Source organism: Nicotiana tomentosiformis, chromosome 11 (assembly GCF_000390325.3).
Source record: "Nicotiana tomentosiformis chromosome 11, ASM39032v3, whole genome shotgun sequence".
NCBI lineage: Eukaryota > Viridiplantae > Streptophyta > Magnoliopsida > Solanales > Solanaceae > Nicotiana > Nicotiana tomentosiformis.
In genome coordinates this window covers 122,195,760-122,222,483 of record NC_090822.1, presented here as the reverse complement: position 1 = coordinate 122,222,483, position 26,724 = coordinate 122,195,760, and the positions used below count along the sequence as shown (strand labels likewise).

General features: G+C 38.5%; 1 protein-coding gene across 3 annotated transcripts in view; it reads right to left on the bottom strand.

The window, feature by feature from the left end:
• The window catches only part of LOC104115761 (uncharacterized), a 35,700-nt gene extending 11,110 nt beyond the window's left edge, over positions 1–24,590 (bottom strand). The window contains exons 1-18 of one of the 3 annotated variants that reach the window (XM_070187871.1): positions 24,288–24,590; positions 17,187–17,354; positions 16,967–17,056; positions 15,406–15,542; positions 15,218–15,308; positions 15,023–15,105; positions 14,779–14,885; positions 13,806–13,958; positions 12,083–12,147; positions 10,468–10,555; positions 10,291–10,369; positions 10,052–10,160; positions 9,886–9,945; positions 9,634–9,752; positions 8,479–8,857; positions 8,194–8,378; positions 8,009–8,081; positions 47–197 (exon numbers count right to left, since the gene is read on the bottom strand). In XM_070187871.1, the coding sequence (XP_070043972.1) occupies positions 47–197; positions 8,009–8,081; positions 8,194–8,378; positions 8,479–8,857; positions 9,634–9,752; positions 9,886–9,945; positions 10,052–10,160; positions 10,291–10,369; positions 10,468–10,555; positions 12,083–12,147; positions 13,806–13,958; positions 14,779–14,885; positions 15,023–15,105; positions 15,218–15,308; positions 15,406–15,542; positions 16,967–17,056; positions 17,187–17,354; positions 24,288–24,497 (2,347 nt within the window). In that variant the 5' untranslated portion in view covers positions 24,498–24,590. Of the gene's footprint in view, positions 1–46; positions 198–8,008; positions 8,082–8,193; positions 8,379–8,478; positions 8,858–9,633; positions 9,753–9,885; positions 9,946–10,051; positions 10,161–10,290; positions 10,370–10,467; positions 10,556–12,082; positions 12,148–13,322; positions 13,399–13,805; positions 13,959–14,778; positions 14,886–15,022; positions 15,106–15,217; positions 15,309–15,405; positions 15,543–16,966; positions 17,057–17,186; positions 17,355–24,287 lie in introns of those variants that run through there. The other 2 variants (XM_070187872.1, XM_070187873.1) reach the window with 2 other exon arrangements.
• Between the last annotated feature and the right edge of the window lie 2,134 nt (positions 24,591–26,724).

Genomic DNA, 26,724 nt, shown 5'->3' with positions numbered 1-26,724 from the left:
CACATACAGTGATTCCATAGTGACCTCAATAAATATACACACACACCTGAACTAGAGTCTACGAGCAGGAGAGGCAATGGGATACAAAGTCCAATATGGCCCAGCGCTTGCATTGCAAAAGAAGCCAGTGTGGCAGTTTCTGAATTGACAACATCGACCAAACATTTAAGTGTACTCTGGAGTAAAGTTTCTGGGATCTGTCACATAGAAATGAAAGCATGGATATGATCCATGTAACCAATGAAAAAGCATCTAAATGAAATCAATAGATAAAAGATTTTATAAGGAAATAAACAGTTAGTGCATAGGTTTATCCACAAGTTGAACATTTAAGATAGTAAATCTCCAAATTTTTTGGTTGCATATTTTCTATTACTAAGTTTAATAAGCAATTGATAACTCTCAACAATGTCAACACAATCAAAGAGCTCGTGAGATCCCATCTCAGCATCAAATTTCTTTGTGCCAGCCTATACACCATGGTTTTGCTATCTGGCTATTCTAAAAAGTATGCACTATAAGGTTTTTCAAATGTTGTGGTCTCTCATTTTGCCAGACAAGCCTCACAATTAGAATTGTCATTATCATCATTAAGCACATGACTATTCATTTCTTCAACATGATCTAGTTATTGGTCAATTTCAGGTCTTCAGTTCGATGATTGGTTACTCAAGTGAACAAGTGTGAACTTGTGTTTTATAAGAAATGGGCCTTGGGCCTAACTCAACCCAAAAGCTAAATCATGAGGTGTGGTTTGCCCAAGACTATATTGTTAATTTACAGCATGTATATAGTGTAGTATTGTCCCACATTGGTAGAGGAGTAGTATGTCCTTGTATAGTATAGCTATAAATAAGGATTTCTTGTGTAGTATTATTCATTCATTCAATATATCAATAACATATTTTCTCCCGTGCCTTCTCACATGGTATCAGAGCAATTGTGAGAGACTTATCGCTTTGCATAAATTCCAGCGATTCCGGGAAAGAGAAATCAGTATTTTTTAAGGTTGTTTTCTATCTGCTTCATTTCTGTCAGTGTTGTGCAAAATCCAACACTACCACAAGAGTCGTCACTGTCCGGCGACCAAACCCCAGTGAACAACTCCGGCAGAAGCAACCTCACGCGCCTCCACGCGCCACCAAAAGCTCACGCGCGTGAGCTCACGCGCCGGCGCGTACGACCACTTCCGGCCATTTTTTGAAAATCTTCCTTCAGAACAGTTGGGTCGCCTAGTAACTCCGATCCTACCCCTACTGTTTTCATTTCATTCCGACAACTTTGAGTTTTTTCCGGTAGCTACAGTACTATTCCGACAGCTACATTAGATTCCGGCAGTTACAGTATTTCAGTATTCTGTTTCTGTGTTTCCGTACACTGTTTCAGTGGATTACAGTTGATTCTTTCTCCTATTTGGTAATAATTTGCAACAATGTCTTTGGGATTTGATGCTTTTGGGTCTAGAAACATGAGTTCTGGAAACTCTAGTGCTATTATTACCTCGGAACCTTTAATGGGAGGTTCAAACTACTTAGCTTGGGCTTCATCTGTCAAGTTATGGTGTAGAGGTCAAGGTGTTCAAGATCATCTAATCAAACAGTCTAGCGATGGAGATGAAAAGGCAATAGCACTTTGGGCAAAAATCGATGCTCAGTTATGTAGCATCTTGTGGCGATCTATTGATTCCAAGTTGATGCCCTTGTTTCGTCCATTCCAGACATGTTATTTGGTTTGGGCAAAGGCACGCACCTTATACACTAATGACATATCTCGCTTCTATGATGTGATATCACGGATGACAAACTTAAAGAAGCAGGAATTGGATATGTCTACTTACTTGGGTCAAGTACAGGCAGTCATGGAGGAATTTGAGAAGTTGATGCCAGTTTCGGCTAGTGTGGAAAAATAACAAAAGCAGCGACAGAAGATGTTTCTCGTTCTTACCCTCGCTGGACTTCCTAATGATCTTGATTCAGTACGCGACCAGATTTTGGCTAGTCCGTCTGTCCCGACAGTTGATGAATTATTCTCTCGATTACTCCGCCTTGCTGCAGCACCAAGTCCACCAGTGAGCTCATCACAGATACTTGATTCCTCTGTTCTTGCATCCCAGACAATGGATGTTCGGGCATCTCAAACTATGGAGCATAGACGAGGAGGAGGTCGTTTTGGAAGATCTAGACCCAAGTGTTCTTATTGTCACAAACTTGGACACACTCGTGAAATGTGTTATTCCTTACATGGTCGTCCACCCAAAAATGCTTACATTGCTCAGACCGAGACTCCAGGTAACCAAGGATTTTCTTTATCTAAAGAAGAATATAATGAGCTCCTTCAGTATCGAGCAAGTAAGCAGACATCTCCACAAGTAGCCTCAGTTGCTCAGACTGATACTTTTGTTTCTGGTAATTCTTTTGCTTGTGTTTCCCAGTCTAGCACTCTTAGCCCATGGGTCATGGACTCCGGCGCTTCTGATCACATCTCTGGTAATATATCACTTTTGTCAAATATTGTATATTCACAGTCTCTTCCCACTGTTACTTTAGCCAATGGATGTCAAACTAAGGCAAAAGGAGTTGGACAAGCTAATCCCTTGTCTTCTATCACCCTAGATTCCGTTCTTTATGTCCCTGGCTGTCCTTTTAGTCTTGCATCTGTTAGTCGTTTGACTCGTGCCCTCCATTGTGGTATATACTTTATTGACGATTCTTTTATTATGCAGGACCGCAGTACGGGACAGACAATTGGTACAGGACGTGAATCAGAAGGCCTTTACTACCTTAACTCACTCAGTCCTTCCACAACATGTCTAGTTACAGATCCTCCAGATCTAATCCACAGACGTTTAGGACATCCGAGTTTATCCAAACTTCAGAAGATGGTGCCTAGTTTATCTAGTTTGTCTACATTAGATTGTGAGTCGTGTCAACTTGGGAAACATACCCGAGCCTCCTTTTCGCGTAGTGTTGAGAGTCATGCAGAGTCTGTCTTCTCCTTAGTTCATTCTGATATATGGGGTCCTAGTAGAGTCAGTTCATCCTTGGGATTTCGTTACTTTGTCAGTTTCATTGATGATTATTCAAGATGTACTTGGCTTTTCTTAATGAAAGATCGTTCTGAGTTATTTTCTATATTCCAGAGTTTCTGTGCTGAAATCAAAAACCAATTTGGTGTTTCTATTCGCATTTTTCGCAGTGATAATGCCTTAGAATATTTATCTTCTCAATTTCAGCAATTTATGACTTCTCAGGGAATTATTCATCAGACATCTTGTCCTTATACCCCTCAGCAAAATGGGGTTGCTGAGAGAAAGAATAGGCACCTTATTGAGACTGCTCGCACACTTCTAATTGAATCTCGTGTTCCGTTGCGTTTTTGGGGCGATGCAGTTCTCACAGCTTGTTATTTGATTAATCGGATGCCTTCATCTCCCATCAAGAATCAGATTCCGCATTCAGTAATTGTTTCCCCAGTCACCCTTATACTCTCTTCCACCTCGTGTTTTTGGGAGCACGTGTTTTGTTCATAACTTAGCCCCTGGGAAAGATAAGTTAGCTCCCCGTGCTCTCAAGTGTGTCTTCCTTGGTTATTCTCGTGTTCAGAAGGGATATCGTTGTTATTCTCTAGATCTTCGTAGGTACCTTATGTCAGCTGACGTCACATTTTTTGAGTCTAAACCTTTCTTTACCTCTGCTGACCACCATGATATATCTGAGGTCTTACCTATACCGACCTTTGAGGAGTTTACTATAGCTCTTCCTCCACCTTCGACCACAGAGTTTTCATCCATACCAACCGTTGAGGAGTCTAGTGTTGTTCCCCCTAGTTCCCCGGCCACAGGAACACCACTCTTGACTTATCATCGTCGTTTGCGTCCTCCATCAGGCCCAACTGGTTCTCGTCCTGCACCTGACCCTGCTCCTGCTGCGGACCCTGCTCCTAGTACACCGATTGCACTTCGGAAAGGTATAAGGACCACACTTAACCCTAATCCTCATTATGTCGGTTTGAGCTATCATCGTCTGTCATCTCCCCATTATGCTTTTATATCTTCTTTGTCCTCAGTTTCCATCCCTAAGTCTACAGGTGAAGCGTTGTCTCATCCAGGATGGCGCCAGGCTATGAGTGACGAGATGTCTGCTTTACATACAAGTGGTACTTGGGAGCTTGTTCCTCTTCCCTCAGGTAAATCTACTGTTGGTTGTCGTTGGGTTTATGCAGTCAAAGTTGGTCCCGATGGACAGATTGATCGACTTAAGGCCCGTCTTGTTGCCAAAGGATATACTCAGATATTTGGGCTCGATTACAGTGATACCTTCTCTCCCGTGGCTAAAGTGGCTTCAGTCCGCCTTTTTCTATCCATGGCTGCGGTTCGTCATTGGCCCCTCTATCAGCTGGACATTAAAAATGCCTTTCTTCACGGTGATCTTGAGGATGAGGTTTATATGGAGCAACCACCTGGTTTTGTTGCTCAGGGGGAGTCTCGTGGCCTTGTATGTCGCTTGCGTCGGTCACTTTATGGTCTAAAGCAGTCTCCTCGAGCCTGGTTTGGTAAGTTCAGCACGGTTATCCAGGAGTTTGGCATGATTCGTAGTGAAGCTGATCACTCTGTGTTTTATCGGCACTCTGCTTCAAGTCTCTGTATTTATCTGGTAGTCTATGTTGATGATATTGTTATTACTGGCAATGATCAGGATGGTATTACCAACCTGAAACAGCATCTCTTCCAGCACTTCCAAACTAAGGATCTAGGCAAATTGAAGTACTTTCTGGGTATTGAGGTTGCCCAGTCTAGCTCAGGTATTGTTATTTCTCAAAGAAAATATGCTTTAGACATTCTTGAGGAAACGGGGATGATAGGTTGCAGACCTGTTGACACTCCGATGGATCCGAATTCTAAACTTATGCCAGGACAGGGGGAGCCGCTTAGCGATCCTGCAAGCTATAGGCGGCTGGTTGGAAAATTAAATTATCTCACAGTGACTAGACCCGACATTTCCTATCCTGTGAGTGTGGTAAGTCAGTTTATGAATTCTCCCTGTGATAGTCATTGGGATGCAGTTGTCCGCATTATTCGATATATAAAATCGGCTCCAGGCAAAGGGTTACTCTTTGAGGATCGAGGTCATGAGCAGATCATTGGATACTCAGATGCTGATTGGGCAGGATCACCTTCTGATAGACGTTCTACGTCTGGATATTGTGTTTTAGTAGGAGGAAATTTGGTGTCCTGGAAGAGCAAGAAACAGAATGTAGTTGCTCGGTCTAGTGCAGAAGCAGAATATCGAGCAATGGCTATGGCAACATGTGAGCTAGTCTGGACCAAACAATTGCTCAAGGAGTTGAAATTTGGTGAAATCAGTCGGATGGAACTTGCGTGCGATAATCAAGCTGCCCTTCATATTGCATCAAATCCGGTGTTCCATGAGAGAACTAAACACATTGAGATTGATTGTCACTTCGTCAGAGAAAAGATACTTTCAGGTAGGGCTGCTTATCGGGCGGATTGGGCGGTTAATTACTCTTAACGGTTTGGCTTAACGGTTATCGGTTTTTTAAATGTATTAATCCGCTAGCCACCCGATAAGATATCGGGCGGATTGGTATCGGTTTAGCTCTTATCGGGCGGTTATTGGGCGGTTTATCGGCCTAATTTAATCTATATTGCGTGCATTAATTATTTTCTGACCGCCTAGCATACAAATTCAGAATAGGAAATTATACATTGAGTCCAAACATACATGTCTGTTAACGCCTACATAAGAATGATGTAGTGTGTCATGTGTTGTAGAGTGAAAAAAGTTGTGGCACAACACTGTTATTCTTCTATTAAACATAGACAACAAGCATTAGTTTAAAAAAACAAAAGCAGAGGTGAACCATAGACATCAGCTTAAACAATCTTGTTATAGGGTGGGAGAATAAATTAAGCTATAAAAAAAAAAGGACGAGATAGAGTACTGGAAGAAGTGGAAGGGTTTTTGATATTTAATATATATATATGGATAAAAATAAATTTTTTATATATATATATATATATTCTTAACGGGTTAACGGATTATCCGTTAAGAAAATTGAATAATACGCCCCCAAACCGATAAGCCGTTAATAAAAAAATTTCAATCCGTTCCCCGTCCGTTAAACCGTTAACCCAATACCAATAAGCCATTAAGCTTCGGTTTCGGTTCGGTTTTCGGTTTCGGTTCGGTTTTGAACACCCCTACTTTCAGGAGAGATTGCTACAAAGTTTGTGAGGTCAAATGATCAACTTGCAGATATCTTCACCAAGTCTCTCACTGGTCCTCGTATTAGTTATATATGTAACAAGCTCGGTACATATGATTTGTATGCACCGGCTTGAGGGGGAGTGTTAATTTACAGCATGTATATAGTGTAGTATTGTCCCACATTGGTAGAGGAGTAGTATGTCCTTGTATAGTATAGCTATAAATAAGGACCTCTTGTGTAGTATTATTCATTCATTCAAAAAATTTTGGTTGCATATTTTCTATTACTAAGTTTAATAAGCAATTGATAACTCTCAACAATGTCAACACAATCAAAGAGCTCGTGAGATCCCATCTCAGCATCAAATTTCTTTGTGCCAGCCTATACACCATGGTTTTGCTATCTGGCTATTCTAAAAAGTATGCACTATAAGGTTTTTCAAATGTTGTGGTCTCTCATTTTGCCAGACAAGCCTCACAATTAGAATTGTCATTATCATCATTAAGCACATGACTGTATTCATTTCTTCAACATGATCTAGTTATTGGTCAATTTCAGGTCTTCAGTTCAATGATTGGTTACTCAAGTGAACAAGTGTGAACTTGTGTTTTATAAGAAATGGGCCTTGGGCCTAACTCAACCCAAAAGCTAAATCATGAGGTGTGGTTTGCCCAAGACTATATAAGGAGACAACATCCCATTTTCTCCTCCAATGTAAGAAACTTAACGCTCTCCTACATGCCCAGGACTGACATTTGGGGCAGGGACAACATAACATGGGGGCCTAACACTAAGTAAACCAAGAATAAGAATAGTCTGTTCTGGTGCCGTGATACGAAATTGAGCTTGGGCCTAACTCAACCCCAACTAGCTCATGAGGTGAAGATTGCCCAAAACCATATAAAGAGAAGAAAACAACCTTATTTCTGTACTGATGTGGGACACCTATGTTAAAAACATAATTTAATGAATAAACTTATAAAAGTGTGCTCTCTCTAACCACTTAAACTTTTAGATGAGATAGTCACACACTTCAACATGGTAGTAGATCAAGAAAGGTCATGAGTTCAAATCTCACCGTCATCCATTATGAAAAAGAATTTTCACGTGTTTGGTGCATGGAAAAGAATCGGACACACACGTGAAGGGCAATATTGAAGAGATAACTAAATGAGTAAAAAATTCAGCTCTCTCTAACAGCTTAAACTTTTAGATGAGATGGTCAAAAGCTTCAACATGGTATTGTGCAGGCAGAGGTCCTGGGGTCAAGTCCCACCAACACATCAAAAAGAATTTTCACATGCTTGGCCTATGAAAAGACTCGAGCCCCCACATGCGGGACCACATGTTGAAGACATGATTAAATGAATAAAAGTGTGCTCTCTCTAATAGCTTAAGCTTTTAGACAAGATGGTCACACACTTCAACATTTTTATCAAGGAAAATGTAGCAAGTGCCGAATTTGTTCCTACAAGAATGTGTCTCTTGTGGTGATTGCAACGCTCTCCTCTTAAACTAGCTATCACTCTGTCAAGCAAATTACCCCACATGTAAAAGACAAATGTAACAGCCCAACGTCCACTTCCTAACACAAACATAAAACATATATGACAATTAAACTCGAGTAACAAAGAGAGTATCCATATGAACCAAATACACTGCTGATGCTACAAATTAATAAGCATACTGTTCTACTACGCATTTTACATCAATTGACAGGGAAATTTAACAAAAGCACCTGGATGCACTTTGGAGAAATGCCTAAAGGACATAAACTTACAGAAACAGCTCTTGACATGCAATTTGCAGTAACATATCCTAAAGTACATAGCACGCCATGCTGCATCTCAAACCTGGAAGAATGGATAATGAACATCATAAGAAAACTAATGCAGTTGCTCCAAAAGTGAGACGATTCACAAGAAGCGATAAGACAGCTAAGTGTTTTAAAATCAAAGCTACAACCTTAACTTAGGTGCTGTACCAATTATGGAGATCAACTCAGTTATAAGATCAGACAAACTGTGGAGAGAAAGTGAGCAGGAAGCAATTCCAATTAAGCGAGATATAGATTCGCGTGTATCAAAGTCAATATGTCCCAGAAATTGCCTCATCCATGTGATTTTATCAACATATCTTGAAGCCATCACCTGTCAATTATATTAGAAAACCAAAAGTTCCTGAATCCATATATCAGATACAAAACCAGAATTTGATATCTCCTACCATTCACGGCAAATGTCAGCCTACCTGGGGAATATGAGATCCAATAGATATAAGAGCTTTGGAGGCATTAGCATGCAGGTCAACAGAACCTTCGTGAGCCATTGCATGTTCTAGAAGCAAACATAATCTCTCAACTGCAACTGAAAAATCGGCACCTTCTACCAAATTATTTTGCTTCATATCTGCCTCAAAGCACCTTAACAAAAACTTGATCATAGCCACATAAGCTTTAGATGGAAAATGAAGCTTTGGACCTCCCACACTAGCAGAATCCAACACAGCAGGCTGCTGTTGGATAATATAGTCTAGCATGTCAGAAAATTTTGGGTACTTCAAGTTGAGGCTTTTGCTTACTGCTTTCCTTTGATCTTCATCAGGAAACAAACCTTCTAATGCAATTTCCCTACAAAAAGTACAAGCTGCACATTTGTAGACTGTACAGAAAGAGGAGATAGATACTAACCCATCCAAGAAATCACAAACAATATATCACACATAACTTGAACAGAAACCATAAAAGACGAAATTATTTCAACAATGAGGTATACCATGTGTTTTTTTGTGAGTTACTTCCTGCTTTCTTTCCATTACTTACTACTAATCTATTATGCAGCACTCACTTGAAAGGATATAGAAGATGAGCAGCGAAATCTTAGGGGTCTAACAGAGTTTTTCCCGATAAACACCTAGGGAATTAATGGAAGCCATTTTCTTCTGGCTTCATCTTTGCAATCTTGGACCCAGAATGCTCAGACTATCTATGGGCTAGCTTACTTTCAGTTGAGAAAAGGCTTCATGCCTTTTCACTCCATGTGGCTCCCTTTTTCCAGCATTAGGACATTCACATCAATTAGATCAAATGCCAGAATATTAAAATAGCAGAGTGAACTTAGATAAATTTCAGCATGCACTAATACTAAAACAATCCATTCTAGAAAAGATGATAAATGTTGTGGGATTTAAGTCCCGGTATACAAATGGTACAAAATATAGTTTTCTAGAAATAACTCCACGTGATTGATAGAATTAGTCATAGAAATCTACGAAACAGTACAAAGATTCTAAATATGCAAAAATACATTCTGGACCGTAAGGAGAATACTGTATAAAGATAACCAACAGTTGCCAAATAAACAAGTGTCTCCACTTAATGTTAACCAGTAAACCTCATAAGCTAACCTTATATCCAGCTTAGGATCAGCAGCTCCAAGCATACAAATAAATCGGCTTGGGCAATGCTGCATGTCAAACAACAAGGTCGCCCATCTGATAGCACAAAAGCGCACTTCGCTTTCCTCCTTTTAAAAAAGAAAGATAATAAAATAATAAATAACAGCATGCATCCCTATTTAATACAGTCTCTACTAACTGGAACAACCGTAACACTAGAACAATAGAAGTAAAGGAAACAATGCTACAAATGGGTCCTACCACTTGAGAACTTCTCAGAAGAAGCGACTCCAGATCATTTAATACATCTTGTGGTGCATCCTGGAAACCGCATAGCCATCAGAAGATGTAATAAAAGGAGAAGGGTGGAGACACTAGAAAATTTAAATAAGCAACATATAGTGTTGACAGCTTTGATATGTAGAACCTTGTAAGCAAAAGCAAGAGAATTTGTAGCTTCTTGAATAGTAAGACGAAGAAATTGGGCCTCAGATTGCAGGGCATCAAACAACCTTCTAGCAACATCGACTTTTTCTCTGTAAAGAATTAAAAAGAAAATGGCACATCAAAATTATATCTACTTTATCTGAAAACGGAAGAAAGGCCCCAGGGACTAGGGGAGAGGAAGAGAGTGAAAAGAAAAGAGGTATCAGAAAATGTAAATACCTAAAAAGTTGAGGCATCCGCTTAGCAAGCAAGCCAATTGCTTGGAAGGCAAATGATTTGGTCTCCCGCGCAATAGTATCTGGACATACTTTACTTGTTAAAAATTATACTAAACCAATTATATCAATCTCAAATGGCCTAGTTGCACAAAGTTCAGTTTTATATGAGCAATAGCACCTGACTCTGATGCTGAATAACCATCAAGAGATTTCAGAATCCCAGTCAGTATAACAGGGCCCATAAGCCTCAATTGGTCCATTGCTCCCTGCATTTATTTGATAACAAACTGTCAGAACGTAAGGACCCTTCAGAATTGGGAAGTAGCTGAATTCTGACGCTCGGTTGAAATGCTTAACAAGTAAAGTGTATCTCATGTTAATCAGAACTCATGGAGGGGGGGAAGAGATGGTTGTTTTCTGTAAAGTCATAGTATTTTAAGCTCTTGGTGAGGGAAGAGTCAAGTTTTCGGCACTTTTCAGTTTGGATTCCTAGGGAACCAAGAAAGGTGTAATTTTCACCAGGTTGGCTGCAATGGAAGCTAAAGCTATATTGACAGTTGAGACTTTGAGAAAAAATGTGGATTTTATATGTTAGCTGCTGCTTTATATGCAAACGCTCAGGTGAAGATGTGGACCAACCTCCTCCTACATTGTCCAGTGGCGGCGTGCCTGTGGTGTGAGATTTTGAAATGGTTCGGGATGCAATGGGTGATGCCAGGCACAGTGACAGTGCCATTCTCCAGCTAGAGATTCAGAAGGAAAAGGAGAGTTTTTGATGGAAGAGAATGACTGTACATTTGAGAAATAGCATCACATTCCTATTTTTTTTTGTGCACCTACGCTGTTCCAGCGTGTATAAAAGATTGGGTGTTGTTCAAAAAAATCTCATATTATGTGGTAGATTCTCTACCCTTGGTATACCGCTTGTACACAGGAATTTTTCCCCACCATAAATAAAATTATTTTTTTATTTTTGATTGTTTTAATAAAATTATTTACCTCATCAACAAAAAGTGTCAAACTTAAGAATCAACATATTTGTTACATTTTGGACACTAACTAATAACTTAACTTTTCAAAAAGTTTATTCTAATACTAACAATTAACATCCTAATATAGGTTGGATGCATTATGGGAAAGTGATCATTGCTATAAATAGGACATCACGTAATGGATGATTCACATTAAGTAACAAGCCTTTATGGGTGGTGTATCCATAAAGGCGTTATAAAGGAGAAAGGTAACTCCACGGGGTTCATTGGCTCGATTGTTCACAATCGTAATATTCCCTGTTTCAATGGAAAGAACTAAAGGAATATGAAACAGGAAAAAGCTTTTCATATTCCTTTAGTTCTTAGACAATTTGGAATGTAAGGGTTAGGAGGATGTTCCAATGCAATGGAAAGAACTAAAGGAATATGAAAAGCTTTTCCCTGTTTCATTTATGCTTTTGGTGTAAATAGAAAACCTTTTTACACATATAATTGGATTGGTCAGAAAATCAAGAATAGCCCACACAGCCGCATTGTGCATATACTTTGGCACCATCATGGTGAACTAGTGAAATGAACGTCAACTTATACAGTAAAAACATTCCAATCCTCTAATAGTCATGAAAAGGAGTCTTTTAATTTTTAGAAACAGATGTTCCCAAGTACCCCTAATTGTTATCGCACTTCCCACATCTTTCTTTAAACTGTGTAGGACAATGCTTGAGTTCCTTTATTAGTACATGACAGGATTGTAGAGCATCACCATATCGTGGAAGATTCTTAGAGGTCATGAAATCTTACATGCTTGAAGACCCATACAGTGAACTCCATTCCCAATTGCTTCAACCTTGATGTTGTATTACTTCCTATAAAAGCAAGAAGTATAAATGACTTGTCCTCTACAGTAGTAACAGTGGAACTTCAAAGAAATGACAGAAAAATCCTAAATAAATACTATTGCAATAAAAAGTAAGATGCAGCATTTGATAACATGGAAATCAGAAAAAACTGCTTTTAAACTTGAGGTAGCATAAGTAGAAAACTGAAACATAAAGCTCTTGGCACACCACGTGAGAATTCAAATTGGTTGGGAGGCTCGATATATAGAAGAAGTAAAAAACAACAAGGAAATTCTCCTTAATGTAGCTCAATATTTAAAACTTGGCAAATTAGTTACTTCTCGCAAGTTCCTATGGAAGCACTTCAGGCGGAGACCTTCAGAACTTTAAAAATAGTTCATACTAAGTAGATGGGAAAGGGGCCCTTTGATTCCCATCATCTAAGCATTGTTTCTTATGCCCCGTTTGGTGCATAAGAAAGAAAGTACCACATTAGGAAAGGTTAATCCGCACAAAGGAAAAAAGAAAAATACACCAGAACATGCAAAAATAAAAAGCAGCACATCAACAAGTGTTTACTTTAGAAGTATCAAAGGCAAACTTTATGGTAAATCACTATTTAGAATGATTGTATGTAGCTTTACCCTTGACTTTCAAAAATCCAAATACAAGGGAAAAAAATTCATCTCTTATCACTTGAAAGAATTGCCAACAACTTCATAGTCATTGCATCACATATGATTGCAGGTTCGAATCTTGTCCCCGCCTATGAGAATATTTGTGTCACAAAACTTGGCACGAGGTAAATAAAGATAGGAATTGGAATTTATAAAAAAATTACTATTTAAATCAAGTATTGTCACAAGAAAATCAAAATAAGGGGGGTACTAGTAATATGTCAAACCACGAGGAGGTCAGTGTTACAAAGACAAACTTGAAGAGAGGTCTCTAAAATTACCCCAATATCCTATTATGATTCTTAATGTCTACTTGGTTATAGGAGATAATTACTTCCCTTATCGTTAGTGGAGAATAAATCTTTTATCTTATTTTATTAGATTGCAAGTACAACTCCTGTATAAGGAGCCCCTAACAGTGTCGAGAATCAGGATTCAGGTGAATAGAAAGCTCTTATTTCTTATAATTTTCCATACATAAAGCAAGTCAGTGGATCTTATGAAGTTTAAGGCAATGGCTCTTACAAAGTAAAGGCAAGGTTGCTTCCACGAGAGGTTTCTAAAACCCAAGAGTGAACCCCATGGGCCAAAGCAAAAGGTACCTCTTCTGCAACAGAACCAGACCAAGCAAGCAAAACAATGCTTAAGCACAAACATATCCTTTATGTAGCCCACTCTATAGAAAAACATAAACATAACCAAAAGACCAATTTTTTATCCAAATTAGGACCAAAAATAATGCACGGACACATCACAGAATGCTAAAAAATAATCATTCGAGACTAGTAGAAATCTCAGTCTAGGAGTCATCATGAGCTTAAATCCTACATATCATGTGTATAAAAGAAGCCAAAATACCTGCACACAATCTTGAAGAAAAAATGCAAACCATAAATGAAGTTTTTGGATGTTTCTATAGCCCCTTGAGAGAAGTTTAATGCTTTATACAAGACGCAATAATGGTTTATGAACATATCCCATATTCTGAACCAAAGAGAGGATTTTTACCATATATGCAGCCAAAAATACACTGTAAAGTCAACGGAAAACTGTTTGCTGCTGTAATTGATCGGCAAAAAATAGACATCAGTTTTGCTCTCAAAGATGGATTTCCAGGACTGACTCTAGACTCTGGTGGAATCTGGTCAGTTCCAGCAGTACCTACAAACACAGCTGCATCATTAGCATTTTTGCAAATGATAGAGGAAATTAATTCCTTCCTCACAAAGAAATATGCATCAGAAATCAAAAATGAGGCAAGAAAAGACAGAAACTTATAGAAATAATTTTCAATTACACCCGTGAGTGACTGGTGCCAAGAGCCTCTGTAGATATGTCCCTTTGCCGTGCAGCTCTTTGTTGGACATTGCACTTTGGGGGGCAACAAATTTATCTTCACGTGTATGTTAACTACTTTCTGAATGATACTTTTCTTATGGTAGTAATGATATCTGAAGAAAATTAAAAGTATTTATGTTATAGAAATGCTACTTTGCCTTCTCGTATTGGATGCCTATTTGCTTCCATAAATTGTCTAATATTTGTCAACATGTTATTCAGGCGAGAAATATTTCCCTGCTATTTTTATACTCGTGAATATTTCATTTCATTTTAAGAGTCTATATTACATGGTTTAACCCAAGGATTACAGAGCTTTTATGGTTTGAAGTTTGAACCAAAACTATTATTGTGCATGTTGTTGTTTATTTATTGTGTTGAAATAGGTTAATAGCACGCAGAACTATTCTGCCATTTAACAGATAAAGCTATCTTTTTAATATCATACCAATTACCAGGTTTTGGGTTCTTGAAAGTCTACTTCCAGTTCCCTGGTAGTCTAGAAACATTAAGTTTGAAAAGCAAAACATCACAATGAAGACTATGAAGTCATGTCAGGCAGCCAAAGACAGTTAAGTCAGCAGTTAGCAAGTCGAATTACCAGGGTAAAACAAGTTGCATTCTAACATAATGTATATCATACCATTAAATAGCACAAACAGTTTGCTCACGAGGTTTGCATCCTCCAAATTCACAACAGAAGCATTCTTCTTCAGAAGCTCCTCTCCTCTCTTAACAATAGACTCTTGACTTTCGAAAAACAACAAAAGAAGCTGATGTTATTTGTTCTGAAAATCACAAATGGAAGCGAAAACATTCAACTACCTAAAACAAAACCTAAATACATCAGGTTCTACAGAATCAGCTTTGAAAGAAACAAGAAGTACCAATCTGCAGAGGCAGACACATAGAGGGGATAAATAAGTTCTGTAGGCAGTTCCATGGCTTGGACAACATTCAAGATTCCCAACTGCATAATGAGAGATAGACCAACAATAAATTCTCTTCAGATGTTCAAAAGATATGGGCACCAATCTATCCATGTAATGTTTACAGAATGGTAGGTTAAGCTACCGAATCACCTTCACATTTCTTAAATAGTCACTTGTCAATTGTCGTTTCCCAGTGACACGATCACATTGAGTAATTGAAAGTCCGGCAGGGCAAGCGCTGCTGTAGTGATAAATTTTATTTTACAACAAATTAGTCAACTAGCTTCTCAAGTGTCAAAATCACTAAACTGATATACCGATATAAACTGTAGCCCAACCTTTGAGAAGTTGGTTGATATAAAACCATGTGTAGGCAAAATTCAAGAAATATCTTGTGGTCTGGCAGATCACCAAATCTTCGATATATTGCAGCTACTTCATCACTTACTTGAGCAGAATGGCACTCTCCAATCACCTGAAATCAGAGAAGGTTTCAGCTAGAAGCTAGCACAGATATGGTCAACGTCTTCTATTTGTCTTGTGAATTGAACCCATATGATTGATAAAGCACTTATTAACATTCTATCATAGGATCTTCACTGAAGTAACAAGTCTGAAATTTTGCACTTCTCAAAGATCACTTTTAGAGATACAAGCAGAGAAAATTGATGCCAACATAAGCACCACATGAAGTTCGATATCTATTAACTATAATTGTTGACATGTTTAACTTGTTCAACGGCATTGAAACCATTATTTACAGAGATCATTAGCATAATGCAAATGTTTTTCAGGAAATTTTCCCAACAGTTTCAACAGTATGGCCATGTTAGGTAAATAATGAGCAACTTAATGTGCCGGCTTTCTTTTTAATCAGGAAAGCAGACTTTTAACCTGAACTTTAGCTACTGTCTGGACTATTACCTATAAGACTCACTGATTCATAGTTGGTCTTTCCTCATAACACAATCTATGTTTTGGTAATGTAAAACTTGCAAGATGAACATATTCATCAGACAGAGTTATAGTGGAATTATCATATATATATATATATATATATATATATATATATATATTCCAACCTAAAGCTAATTTTATAGTAATAATATCCCTAAAACAGAATGCAGAGCATACAGAACATAGAAAAATGTAAGCTAAGGACACGAAAGAGGATGTTTGGCTGTCATGAAAGAGCAGCGAAAGTGTGAGTAACTTTTCAGTGCCCTAAGCAAGAAATCTATCCCATACTTCCCCATGTTTTCCTTGCACAACTCACAAGAAATTCCAGGAAAATCTGATCTACCCCATAACACATCTTTTTTTAATTGCTGCATCGTTGTCTTGTATATTACCAATCACTCAACAACAACAACAACATACCCAGTATTATCCCACACCGTGGGGTCTGGGGAGAGTAGTGTGTACGCAAACCTTACCCCTACCTTGTGAGGAAGTAATAACAATGGTCATTATTATTTATGCCAAATTTGTTAAGAAACAATATTGTACTTCAGACATATTTCCTGGAAATAATATTGATATTATATACTGGGTTGATGTTATAACATTGATATTATAATATCTTCAGTTTACCTTCTGAATATATATGTTTCACTCTGTATTACGAAAATATACATCAAAATTATGAATATATGGTCTGGAGCCTGTGCGTAATGGGTGCTTTGCGCTGGTATTGAGCAGACATACTTAATTATGAAAAGTAGTCCTCTAAGTTTCTAACTTTCGCACAGCTTTTCAGACAACTAGACACCACCAGTAGGGTAACTCTCTTTTTCCTTACAGGTCTTCCGACATCTTTCTCGTAGATCCTGATGACCATACACCACTAAAAGGAGAATGAAGAACCATATATCTTCAACGTGGAGACGATAGGATTACCTTGGTAATGACCCTCAATAGTATATCTTGATGTTGAATAGGTAGCTTTGAAATGTTAGCTAAAAAGTTAGGTGCCATATTTTCTTTATCCTGAAACAACAGATAGTAGAATCAGCAAGATTAATTACATCTGACTCGCAAAATGATGTCAAATCACTATAAATAAATAAATAACTTCTGAGAGCTTTTCTTCATGTGAAGCCAAAAATTTAATTCAGACCTCCTTTCTTGCGCGTTCAACTGCCATCTCAACATACATGATGCAGAAATTCCTAACCATTAATGAGGCATTAGATTCCCTATATAACTGCCACAGATCAGATAATGGCAAACCAATGTCATGCTGGTGCTTCACTCTCTTGTTCACATGGCTTAGAATCTCAAGTACCTAATGGAAAGAACACAAGTACAACTTCATATGTGTTCAAAAATTTTAAGGAACAAACAGCATTATCAGAAAAATTAACAGATTATATACACAAACAACGTCAAATGAAGTGCAAGACTCATTATTTTTGGTAAGGCAAAAAAAATTATTAACAATTGGAGGAAACCCTGTTACAAGTTGTATCCCAAAAAGAACAGAACCTACACCAAAATATGGTACTCAACAACTAAGTTGCTCAGACACGGGTGTGTGTGTCCGACACGGGTGCGGATCTAGAGGTCGGATCTTTCAAGATGTAAATTCTAAGATTCGAGGATACGGATCTTAGTACGGGTATGGGTGCGGGGATCCGGCTAAAAATAATTAAAAAAAATAAAAATCTCTCTAATTTATGAGAAATTTTGTGGAATACTTACATATAGCTTGTAAAGTGTGGATTTCCTTTTTATTCTCAAGTTGTAGATGAGTAAAAGATTGATTTCCTTGATAAGATATGCTATTTTCTTCAAATTTGCCCTAGTTTTAATTCTGATTTCGGTAATCAAATTGTATCTCGTCTCGAATTTTTCTGTCCGTCGTGGTCAAAGTACCCAAAATTGTTTGACCAGATTCGGTACGGATCCCATACCCACACCCATACTAGTGTCGTGTCGACACGGGTGCGGCACCTAAACTGCCATGTCGGAGCAACTTAGCTCAACAAAAGAGACCCAATCCTCTACACAAATAGGGACTTCGATCCTCATGAGTACACCAAAAAGAAACAAGAAACAAAAGACTATTCTGCAATTTTACAAAATCTTGTTCCACCCCTTCAAGTTGCCCTCCTATTTTTCTCTATCCAAATAACCTACATGATTGCTAATGGGGCAACATGCCATGAAGTGCAAGACTCGTGAATCATCCCAAGCTAGAAGCATGTTGCCCGCCCTTGTATGGTGAAGTTCTAATAACTACCAGAGTTCACAATACCAGCCAAAATTATACACGCATACTGCTTCAGCCCTGAAAAAATATTCTTTTTACTACTATTGGAACAAAATAAACTCGAATACAACTGAATGAAAATAAAGTATCCCAACTAGCTTCTAGTTTGCAATTGAGGCTAGTTAATTGATTGATACTCGTGCAATGTGACAAAAAATTTAAAGCTTGATGGTGCAACTAAGAATCAAGGAAAGATAAAATTCAGAGACCCAGAAAACAGCTGATGATGTAACTAAGGATCAAAAAACAGAGAAAAACGAGAGACCCATTTGGGGTATGTCTTGAAAAGGAAGAGAATGATTATAACAACAGCAATAACAACTACTCTTCAATCCCAAACAAGTTAGGGTCCGCTATATGAATCCTTACTGACCATGTTACTCTATGTAGGCTCATCTCATGCCGATATTATGCAAATACAAATGAAAATTATTAGAAGTTCTACATTTCCTAATTGAATAAATCTCTAGAAAGAAATGGACCTACAATAAAAGTGCTCGCATATTTAAAACATATTTTTAACTAATAGGTATCACCCGTATAGGTGGGGAGCATAGGTGAGGAGGAGAGGTGAGCGTACATGGAGAGGTATAAGGTAGCTAGGAAGGAGGCTAAGCTGGCGGTCACGGAGGCCAAGACTGCGGCTTATGGTCGTATGTACGAGGAACTGGGGAAAAAAGGCGGGGAGAAGAAGTTATTCCGGCTGGCCAAGTTGAGAGAGAGGAAGGCTCGGGATTTGGACGGTAGAGGATCAAGTGAGATGCATCAAGGACGAAGATGGTAGAGTATTGATGGAAGATGCCCAGATTAAGAGGAGATGGCAGACTTACTTTCATAAACTTCTGAATGAAGAAGGGGAACGAGATATTGTGCTAGGCGAATTGGGGCATTCCGAGAGTCACCGTGACTTTGGATACTGCAGGCCTATCGAGGTTGAGAAGGTCGTGAGAGCTATGCGTAAGATGAGTAGGGGAAGAGCGACCGGACCAGACGAGATTCCGGTGGAATTTTGGAGTGTGTGGGGAGAGTAGATTTGGAGTGGTTGACTAGGTTGTTTAATGTTATTTTTAAGGCGAAGAGGATGCCGGATGAGTGGAGGTGGAGTACGGTGGTTCCATTGTATAAGAACAAAGGTGATATCCAGAGTTGTAACAATTACAGGGGTATCAAATTACTGAGTCATACCATGAAAGTGTGAGAGAGGGTGGTTGAAGCGAGGGTGAGGATGACAGTGTCTGTATCCGACAACCAGTTCGGGTTCATACCGGGTCGTTCGACTACAGAAGCTATACACCTTGTTAGGAGGTTGGTGGAACTGTACAGAGAGAGGAAGAAGGATCTGCACATAGTGTTTATTGACCTAGAGAAAGTGTATGACAAGGTTTCTAGAGAAATTCTCTGGAGATGCATGGATGCAAAAGGTGTGTCGGTTCCCTACATTATGGCGATTAAGGATATGTATGATGGGGCTAAGACTCGGGTTAAGACAGTAGGAGGCGACTCTGAGCAATTTTCGGTTGTAATGGGGTTATACCAAGGTTCTGCGCTAAGTACGTTCTTATTCGCCCTGGTGTTGGACGCGTTAACACACCATATTCAAGGGGGGTGCCATGGTGCATGCTATTCGCCGATGACATAGTTCTGATTGACGAGTCGCGAGCCGGTGTTAACGAGAGGCTAGAGGTTTGGAAACAGGCTCTTGAGTCTGAAGGTTTCAAGCTGAGCAGGACGAAGACGGAATACCTGGAGTGTAAGTTCAGCGCTGAGCCGGGGAAGTGGGCGTAGATGTGAGGCTTAAATCACAAGTCATCCCGAGTAGAGGCAGCTTCAAGTACCTTGGTTCGGTTATCCAGGGGAGAGGGGTGATCGACGAGAATGTCACACACCGTATTGGAGTAGGATGGATGAAGTGGAGGTTAGCATCTGGAGTCATGTGTGACAAGAGAGTGCCACTAATACTCAAAGGTAAGTTCTATAAAGCGGTGGTTAGACCGGCCATGATGTATGGGGCTGAGTGTTGGCCCGTTAAGAACTCACATATCCAGAAGATAAAAGTAGCAGAAATGAGAATGTTGAGGTAGATGTGCGGGCACACTAGGATAGATAAGATTAGGAATGATGATATTCGGGAGAAGGTGCACGTGGCTCCAATTGATGACAAGATGCGGGAAGCGAGGCTTAGATGGTTCGGACATGTTCAAAGGAGAAGACTAGATGCTTCGGTACAGAGGTGTGAGCAGCTGGTTGTGGAGGGCACGATAAGATGTTGAGGGCGACCTAAGAAGTATTGGGAAGAGGTGATCAGGCAGGATATGGCGAGGCTCCAGATTTCCGAGGACATGACACCTGATAGGAAGATGTGGAGGTCGAGTATTAGGGTTGTAGGTTAGGAGGTAGTTAAGTCTTGCCTTACTTCGTACCATTGTGGGACTAGCCAGGTAGGGTTTTTGTCTAAGATAGCTAGTGGCAATGTTGTGTCTTACTATTTCGTTTTTCAGTGCAGGACCTATTTACTAGCTATCGCTTTTGCCTTGCATCTTTCTTCTGGATTTCATGAGGTTCCTATTTTTCCTATGATTGTTGTGGTGATACTAATATTGTCTCATTTTGTCCTTTTGTCTTTTTGTTTTCTTGAGCCGAGGGTCTTTCGGAAACAGCCCCTTCTACTCCTTCAGGGTAGGGGTAAGGTCTGCGTACACACTACCCTCCCCAGACCCCATTAGTGAGATTTTACTGGGTTGTTGTTGTTATTGTATCACCCGTATAGATCAATGTACCCTATGGCGTATCTTTCGCAGGTAAGTCTATTGTTCCTCTTCCTGTAGGTAAGTGTACTGTTGGTTATCGTTAGGTTTATGCAGTCAAAGTCGGCCCGGATAGCCAGGTTGATCGGCTTAAGGCTCGTCTTGTTGCAAAAGGATATACTCAGATTTTTGGGCTTGATTATAGTGATACTTTCTCTCCCGTGACTAAAGTAGCATTTGTTCGTCTCTTTTTGTCCATGTTTGTTGTACGCCATTGGCCTCTTTATCTGTTAGACATTAAGAATGCTCTTCTCCACGGTGATCTTGAGGAAGAAGTTTATATGGAGCAACCACCTGGTTTTGTTGCTCGGGGGGGAGTTTAATGGTTGTGTGTGCAGATTGCGCAGGTCACTATATGGTTTGAAACAGTCCCCTCGAGCTTGGTTTGGTAAGTTCAGCACAATTATTTAGGAGTTCGGCATGACTCGTAGTGAGGCTTATCACTCTGTGTTTTATCGGCATTCTGCTCCTAATCTGTGTATTTATCTAGTGGTTTATGTTGATGATATTGTTATTCCTGGCAATGATCATGATGGTATTACTAATCTGAAGCAGCATCTCTTTCAGCACTTCCAGACTAAGGATCTGGGCAGATTGAAGTATTTTCTAGGTATTGAGGTCGCTCAGTCTAGCTCAGGTATTGTTATTTCACAGCGGAGGTATGCCTTAGACATTCTTGAGGAGACTGGAATGATGTGTTGCAGACCTATTGACTCTCCTATGGATCTGAATGCTAAGCTTCTGCCTGGACAGGGGAGCCTCTTAGAGACCCTACGAGATATAGAAGGTTGGTTGGCAAATTGAATTACCTCACAGTGACTAGACCTGACATTTCTTTTCCGATGAGTGTTGTAAGTCAGTTTATGGATTCTCCCTGTGATAGTCACTGGGATGCAGTTGTTCGCATTCTTCGGTATATAAAGGCAGCTCCAGGCAAAGGATTACTATTCGAGGATCGAGGCCACGAGCAGATTGTTGGTTACGCAGATGTTGATTGGGCAGAATCACCTTTTGATAGACGTTCTACATCTGAATATTGTGTTTTAGTATGAGGTAATTTGGTCTCGTGGAAGAGCAAGAAACAGAATGTAGTTGCTCGATCTAGCGTCGAAGCCAAATATCGGGCCATGGCTATGGCAACGTGTGAGTTAGTTTGGGTCAAGCAGTTGCTCAAGGAGTTAAAGTTCGGAGAAATCAGCAAGATGGAACTGGTGTGTGATAACCAAACTACTTTTCATATTGCGTCAAATCCAGTGTTCCATGAGAGGACTAAACACATTGAGATCGACTGTCACTTTGTCAGAGAAAAAATACTTTCAGGAGATATTGTTACCAATTTTGTAACGTCGAATGATCAACTAGCAGATATTTTCACTAAGTCTCTTATTGGTTCTCGTATTAGTTACATGTGTAACAAGCTCGGTACATATGATGTGTATGCACCGGCTTGAGGGGAGTGTTAGTTATGTGTAATCCCACATTGGAATGGGAGTAATATGTACTTTGTAGACTATAGCTATAAATAGGACCTCTTGTATTATATTGAGTATTTAATATCAATAATATATTTTCTCCTGTGATTTCTCACATTAACTAATAGGTATCACCCGTATAGATCAATGTACCTATGGCGTATCTTTCGCTAAGTCTGCAGGGATCCTAAGAAATTATAGGTCCTTCGAGACAACTCTTTTCCATGTGATTTTAGGTCTATCTCGTCCTTACCATGGTTTCACTCCTACAGACCGTTGCATCTTGCATCTAGAGGTTGCCGCAGAACATGAGCAGACCACCTTAAGCGAGTTTCTCTAATTTTATCCTAGAAATGTGCTACTTAAACTTCCGATGAATGTTAGTTCTAATATTATATAACAACAACCGTAGCATCTGCATCTCTGGAACACTCATCATGTGGATATGTTGAACTTTAGCGGCCCAACATTCTCTCACATATAACATTGTTGGTCTTATAGTAGTTCTATAGAACTTACCTTTCACTTGGTAGGCATCTTTCTATCATGTAACAACCCAGTAGTACTTCTCCACCTCAACCATCCGATTTTGATTCTACATTCTATTCTCCTAAAATAAAAAGGGCAGCCCGGTGCACAAAGCAGCATTCACGCAGGATCCGGGAAAGGGCCGCACCTTAAAAGGGTGTGATGTAGGCAGCCTACCCTTATGCTAGTATCAACGACTGATTCCACGACTCGAACTCATGACCTATAGGTCCATTCTCCTAGAATAACGAGCCAAAATATCTGAAATCTAAATTGGTTGCATTTAGGAACTGCAATCCTATCTAAATTTTCTCTTTTTACATTGACTAATTTTTAGTGCATATATTCAGTCTTACTCCTACTTATCCTCGCTGATTTTATCAATTAGCACAAAATTCGTCGGCAATTAGCATTAACCATGGGATCTCATCTTGTATTGTGTTGTAATTACAAGTGCGAGCTTAATGTTGATCCCTGGTGCAAACATCGACGACTATGGGAAACTCCTTTATGTCTCGTACTATTGTTCTCACGCTAGTGATGGCTCCTTCGTACATGTCCTTTACGACATTTACATATATTCAATATGAATTCATTTCTTGTCCAACACCCACCAAAGGACCTTTCTTGGTACTTTGTTATATGTCTTTTCTAGGACAATAAACACAATGTGCAAAATGCAAATCTTTCTTCCTCTCGCATAAACTTCCATCAATCTCCTTAGCAAAATATAGCCTACTTTGTATCGCTCTTTCCCATAATTTCATCTTATGGCTCATAAGTTTAATGACACAATAGTTAGGCACAACTTTGAATGTCACCTTCATTTTTTATAAACTGGAATTAGGGTACTTGTTTTCCACTCGTTGGGCATCCCCCACTTCTAAGTATAGAATTAAATAGCTTGGTATGCCATCCTACTTCAATCACTACAAGACACTTCCAGACCTCTATGAGGCTTCTATCTGAACCACAAGCTTTTCTAATACTTGTGTTTTTCATGACATCCTTTACCTCTGCCGACCTAATTCTACTGAGTAAAGCTAAAGTTTCTATCATGCACACAAATTATTAAGTACTTCCTAAAATTATACCGCTAATATACAGAAATTGAAAAGAGAAATTTAAGAAACAGTAATTACTTTGTTGCGGACAAGAGGGGCTGACGAGGAAAGTGAAGCAATGGAGAGAGGGAGAAGCTTGGTGAGCAAGTCTTGTAGTTTTGAGTCATCGCAAAGTGCGAGCCTTGTAAGCATTCGATCAAGGAGTTCCTCAATCTCAGCATCCGATTTTCCAGTGAGCATAGATGCCCAAGACGACGTCGTTGTAGAAGAGGAAGAAGAGTCCGCCATTTTTCTTTCGTTTTTTCTTGCGAAGATCGGTTGATGTAGGTATTGCACCGGGACCTTTATGAGACGCCCTAAGATATTGTCTATAGTATATTGGATAGCTAATTAACTTTTTCCATTTTGATGCAAAAGAAGAAATTCCCTTGCATTATATGATCTTAGGTTTGTTTGGTTGGGAAATAAGTTGTTTCAAGATTAATTATTTCGAGATTAGTTATTTCGAGAATAATATTATTCTACCCTCTTATAAGAATAAAAATAATATTACAATTCCGAGATAACTATTGTCAAGATTAGTTATACCGCAATTTTATATCAACCAAACGTGAGATAAACTCATCTCATTTATCCTTGTACCAAACGAGCCCTTAGTCTTTCTTTTTTTTTTTTGAAATGGTATAATCTTAGTGGGCGTTTGGACATAAGAATTGTAAAATTTCAAAATACGGAGAAAAAAAATTTTAAGTGAAAATATTATTTGAAATTTAGAGTTGTGTTTGGACATGAATATAATTTTGGGTTGTTTTTTAAGTTCTGTGAGTGATTTGAGTGAAAATTTTGAAAAACAGTTTTTTGGAGTTTTTCAAATTTTCGAAAATTTCCAAAATGCATTTTCAAATGAAAATTGAAAATTTTATGAACAAACGCTAATTTCGAAAAAAAAGTGTATTTTTTAAAAAAAAAAGAAAAAAAATTCTTATGTCCAAACGGGCTTAGTCTTTCTTTTTATTTTCAAATGGTTAACTATTCACTCTCATTCTTTCCAACAATAAAATTTTAAAAAAAAAAATTGGAAGTGCAAATAGAAGTTGAGACATATGTCACTAATTATTTTCGGCCATCATACAACTTTTAGTGTTCCATATTATCCGTCACCATTCAAGTTTTTCATCTTAATCAATTAGTATTTTTTAGTAATGGCCTTTAATGTATCACTTGAGTTGACTTGGAGTTGACCCTCTCCTTACCAACTCATATTAGGATGTTTTGGGTAAGTGTCGTTTGAACTCTTTGAACATACACCAAGACGTGCTAATACCTCCTATAAAATTTAATTAGTCATATTTTAGCATTTGTGGAGGTCTAACTTCACTCGTTGAGGGTCCATTTCTAACTTCATTGACTGAAAATAATTTATATCCTAATTCCAACATTAGTTATCTCAAGCGGATCCAGAATTTTTATGCTATGGGAGCACATCGTTCCACTCAACCAGTGTCCCCCTAAAGGTTTTTAGTATTCAATATACGAAGTGCTTTAAATTAATCATTTTTAAGGTATATACATATACATATATAAGATTTCTGCCAAATCTTAGGGGGTCCGGTGACCCCTCATTCTACCACATAGGTCCGCCTTTAGTTATCTATGTAAGTATTTTAATATTTTTTGAAGAAATATATTTACGAGGGAAAGGAATGAATAACTTGACCTCCAAAACATAATTAAGGATTAGTCAAGTCTCATAGAAGTCGGACGGAGGAGGCTCTCCTAAGAGCATCTCCAACCCTTCACTCCAAATATTCTTCTCACTCTTCTATATTATATTATTATCTTTTATTTAAATTTTATTTTCTTATTCTCATTAAAGAAATCCTATCTTTTTTTCTTTTTTACCTATTCATCCCATATAATTCAAGAAAGCAAGGTTATACTAATATATCATCGGAGTCTGAGACTCCTACCCCTAATTCACCCTTTGTATCTTCTCCTAACTTATCATCACTTTCATTAGATTTAAATGAGGATATTCCAGGTGATTTCACAATATCACAACAACCTAGTGGGGTGACGAAAGCAAAAATGAAGAGAAAAATAAATGAAGAATATATGAAAATGCCCAATCAGAAAATAGTCGGATTATTGAGGTGATGAAGGATTCAAATGAGACAAAAAAAAAAAGAAGCTGTGAAGGCAAGAAAAGAAGCTTTGGGATTAAAAGTACTCAAAGAATAAAATAAAATTTTACTCATCTATGTGGATTTTGTTGTCGATCCAAATCGTCGTGAATTTTTACGACAAGAACAAAAATGAATAATGGATAAAAGAAGTCAACAATTTTCATATCCACAACCACAATACCCTATTCACTCAATTCTTTAATGAGTTTAGTGTATCTGGAAACGATTAACTCCCTACTAAATTATTATGTTATTTAATGTAGTTTCAATTTTTATGTATTTTTAATTTAATATATTTTCAATTTTAATGTATTTTCAAATTTTACTTT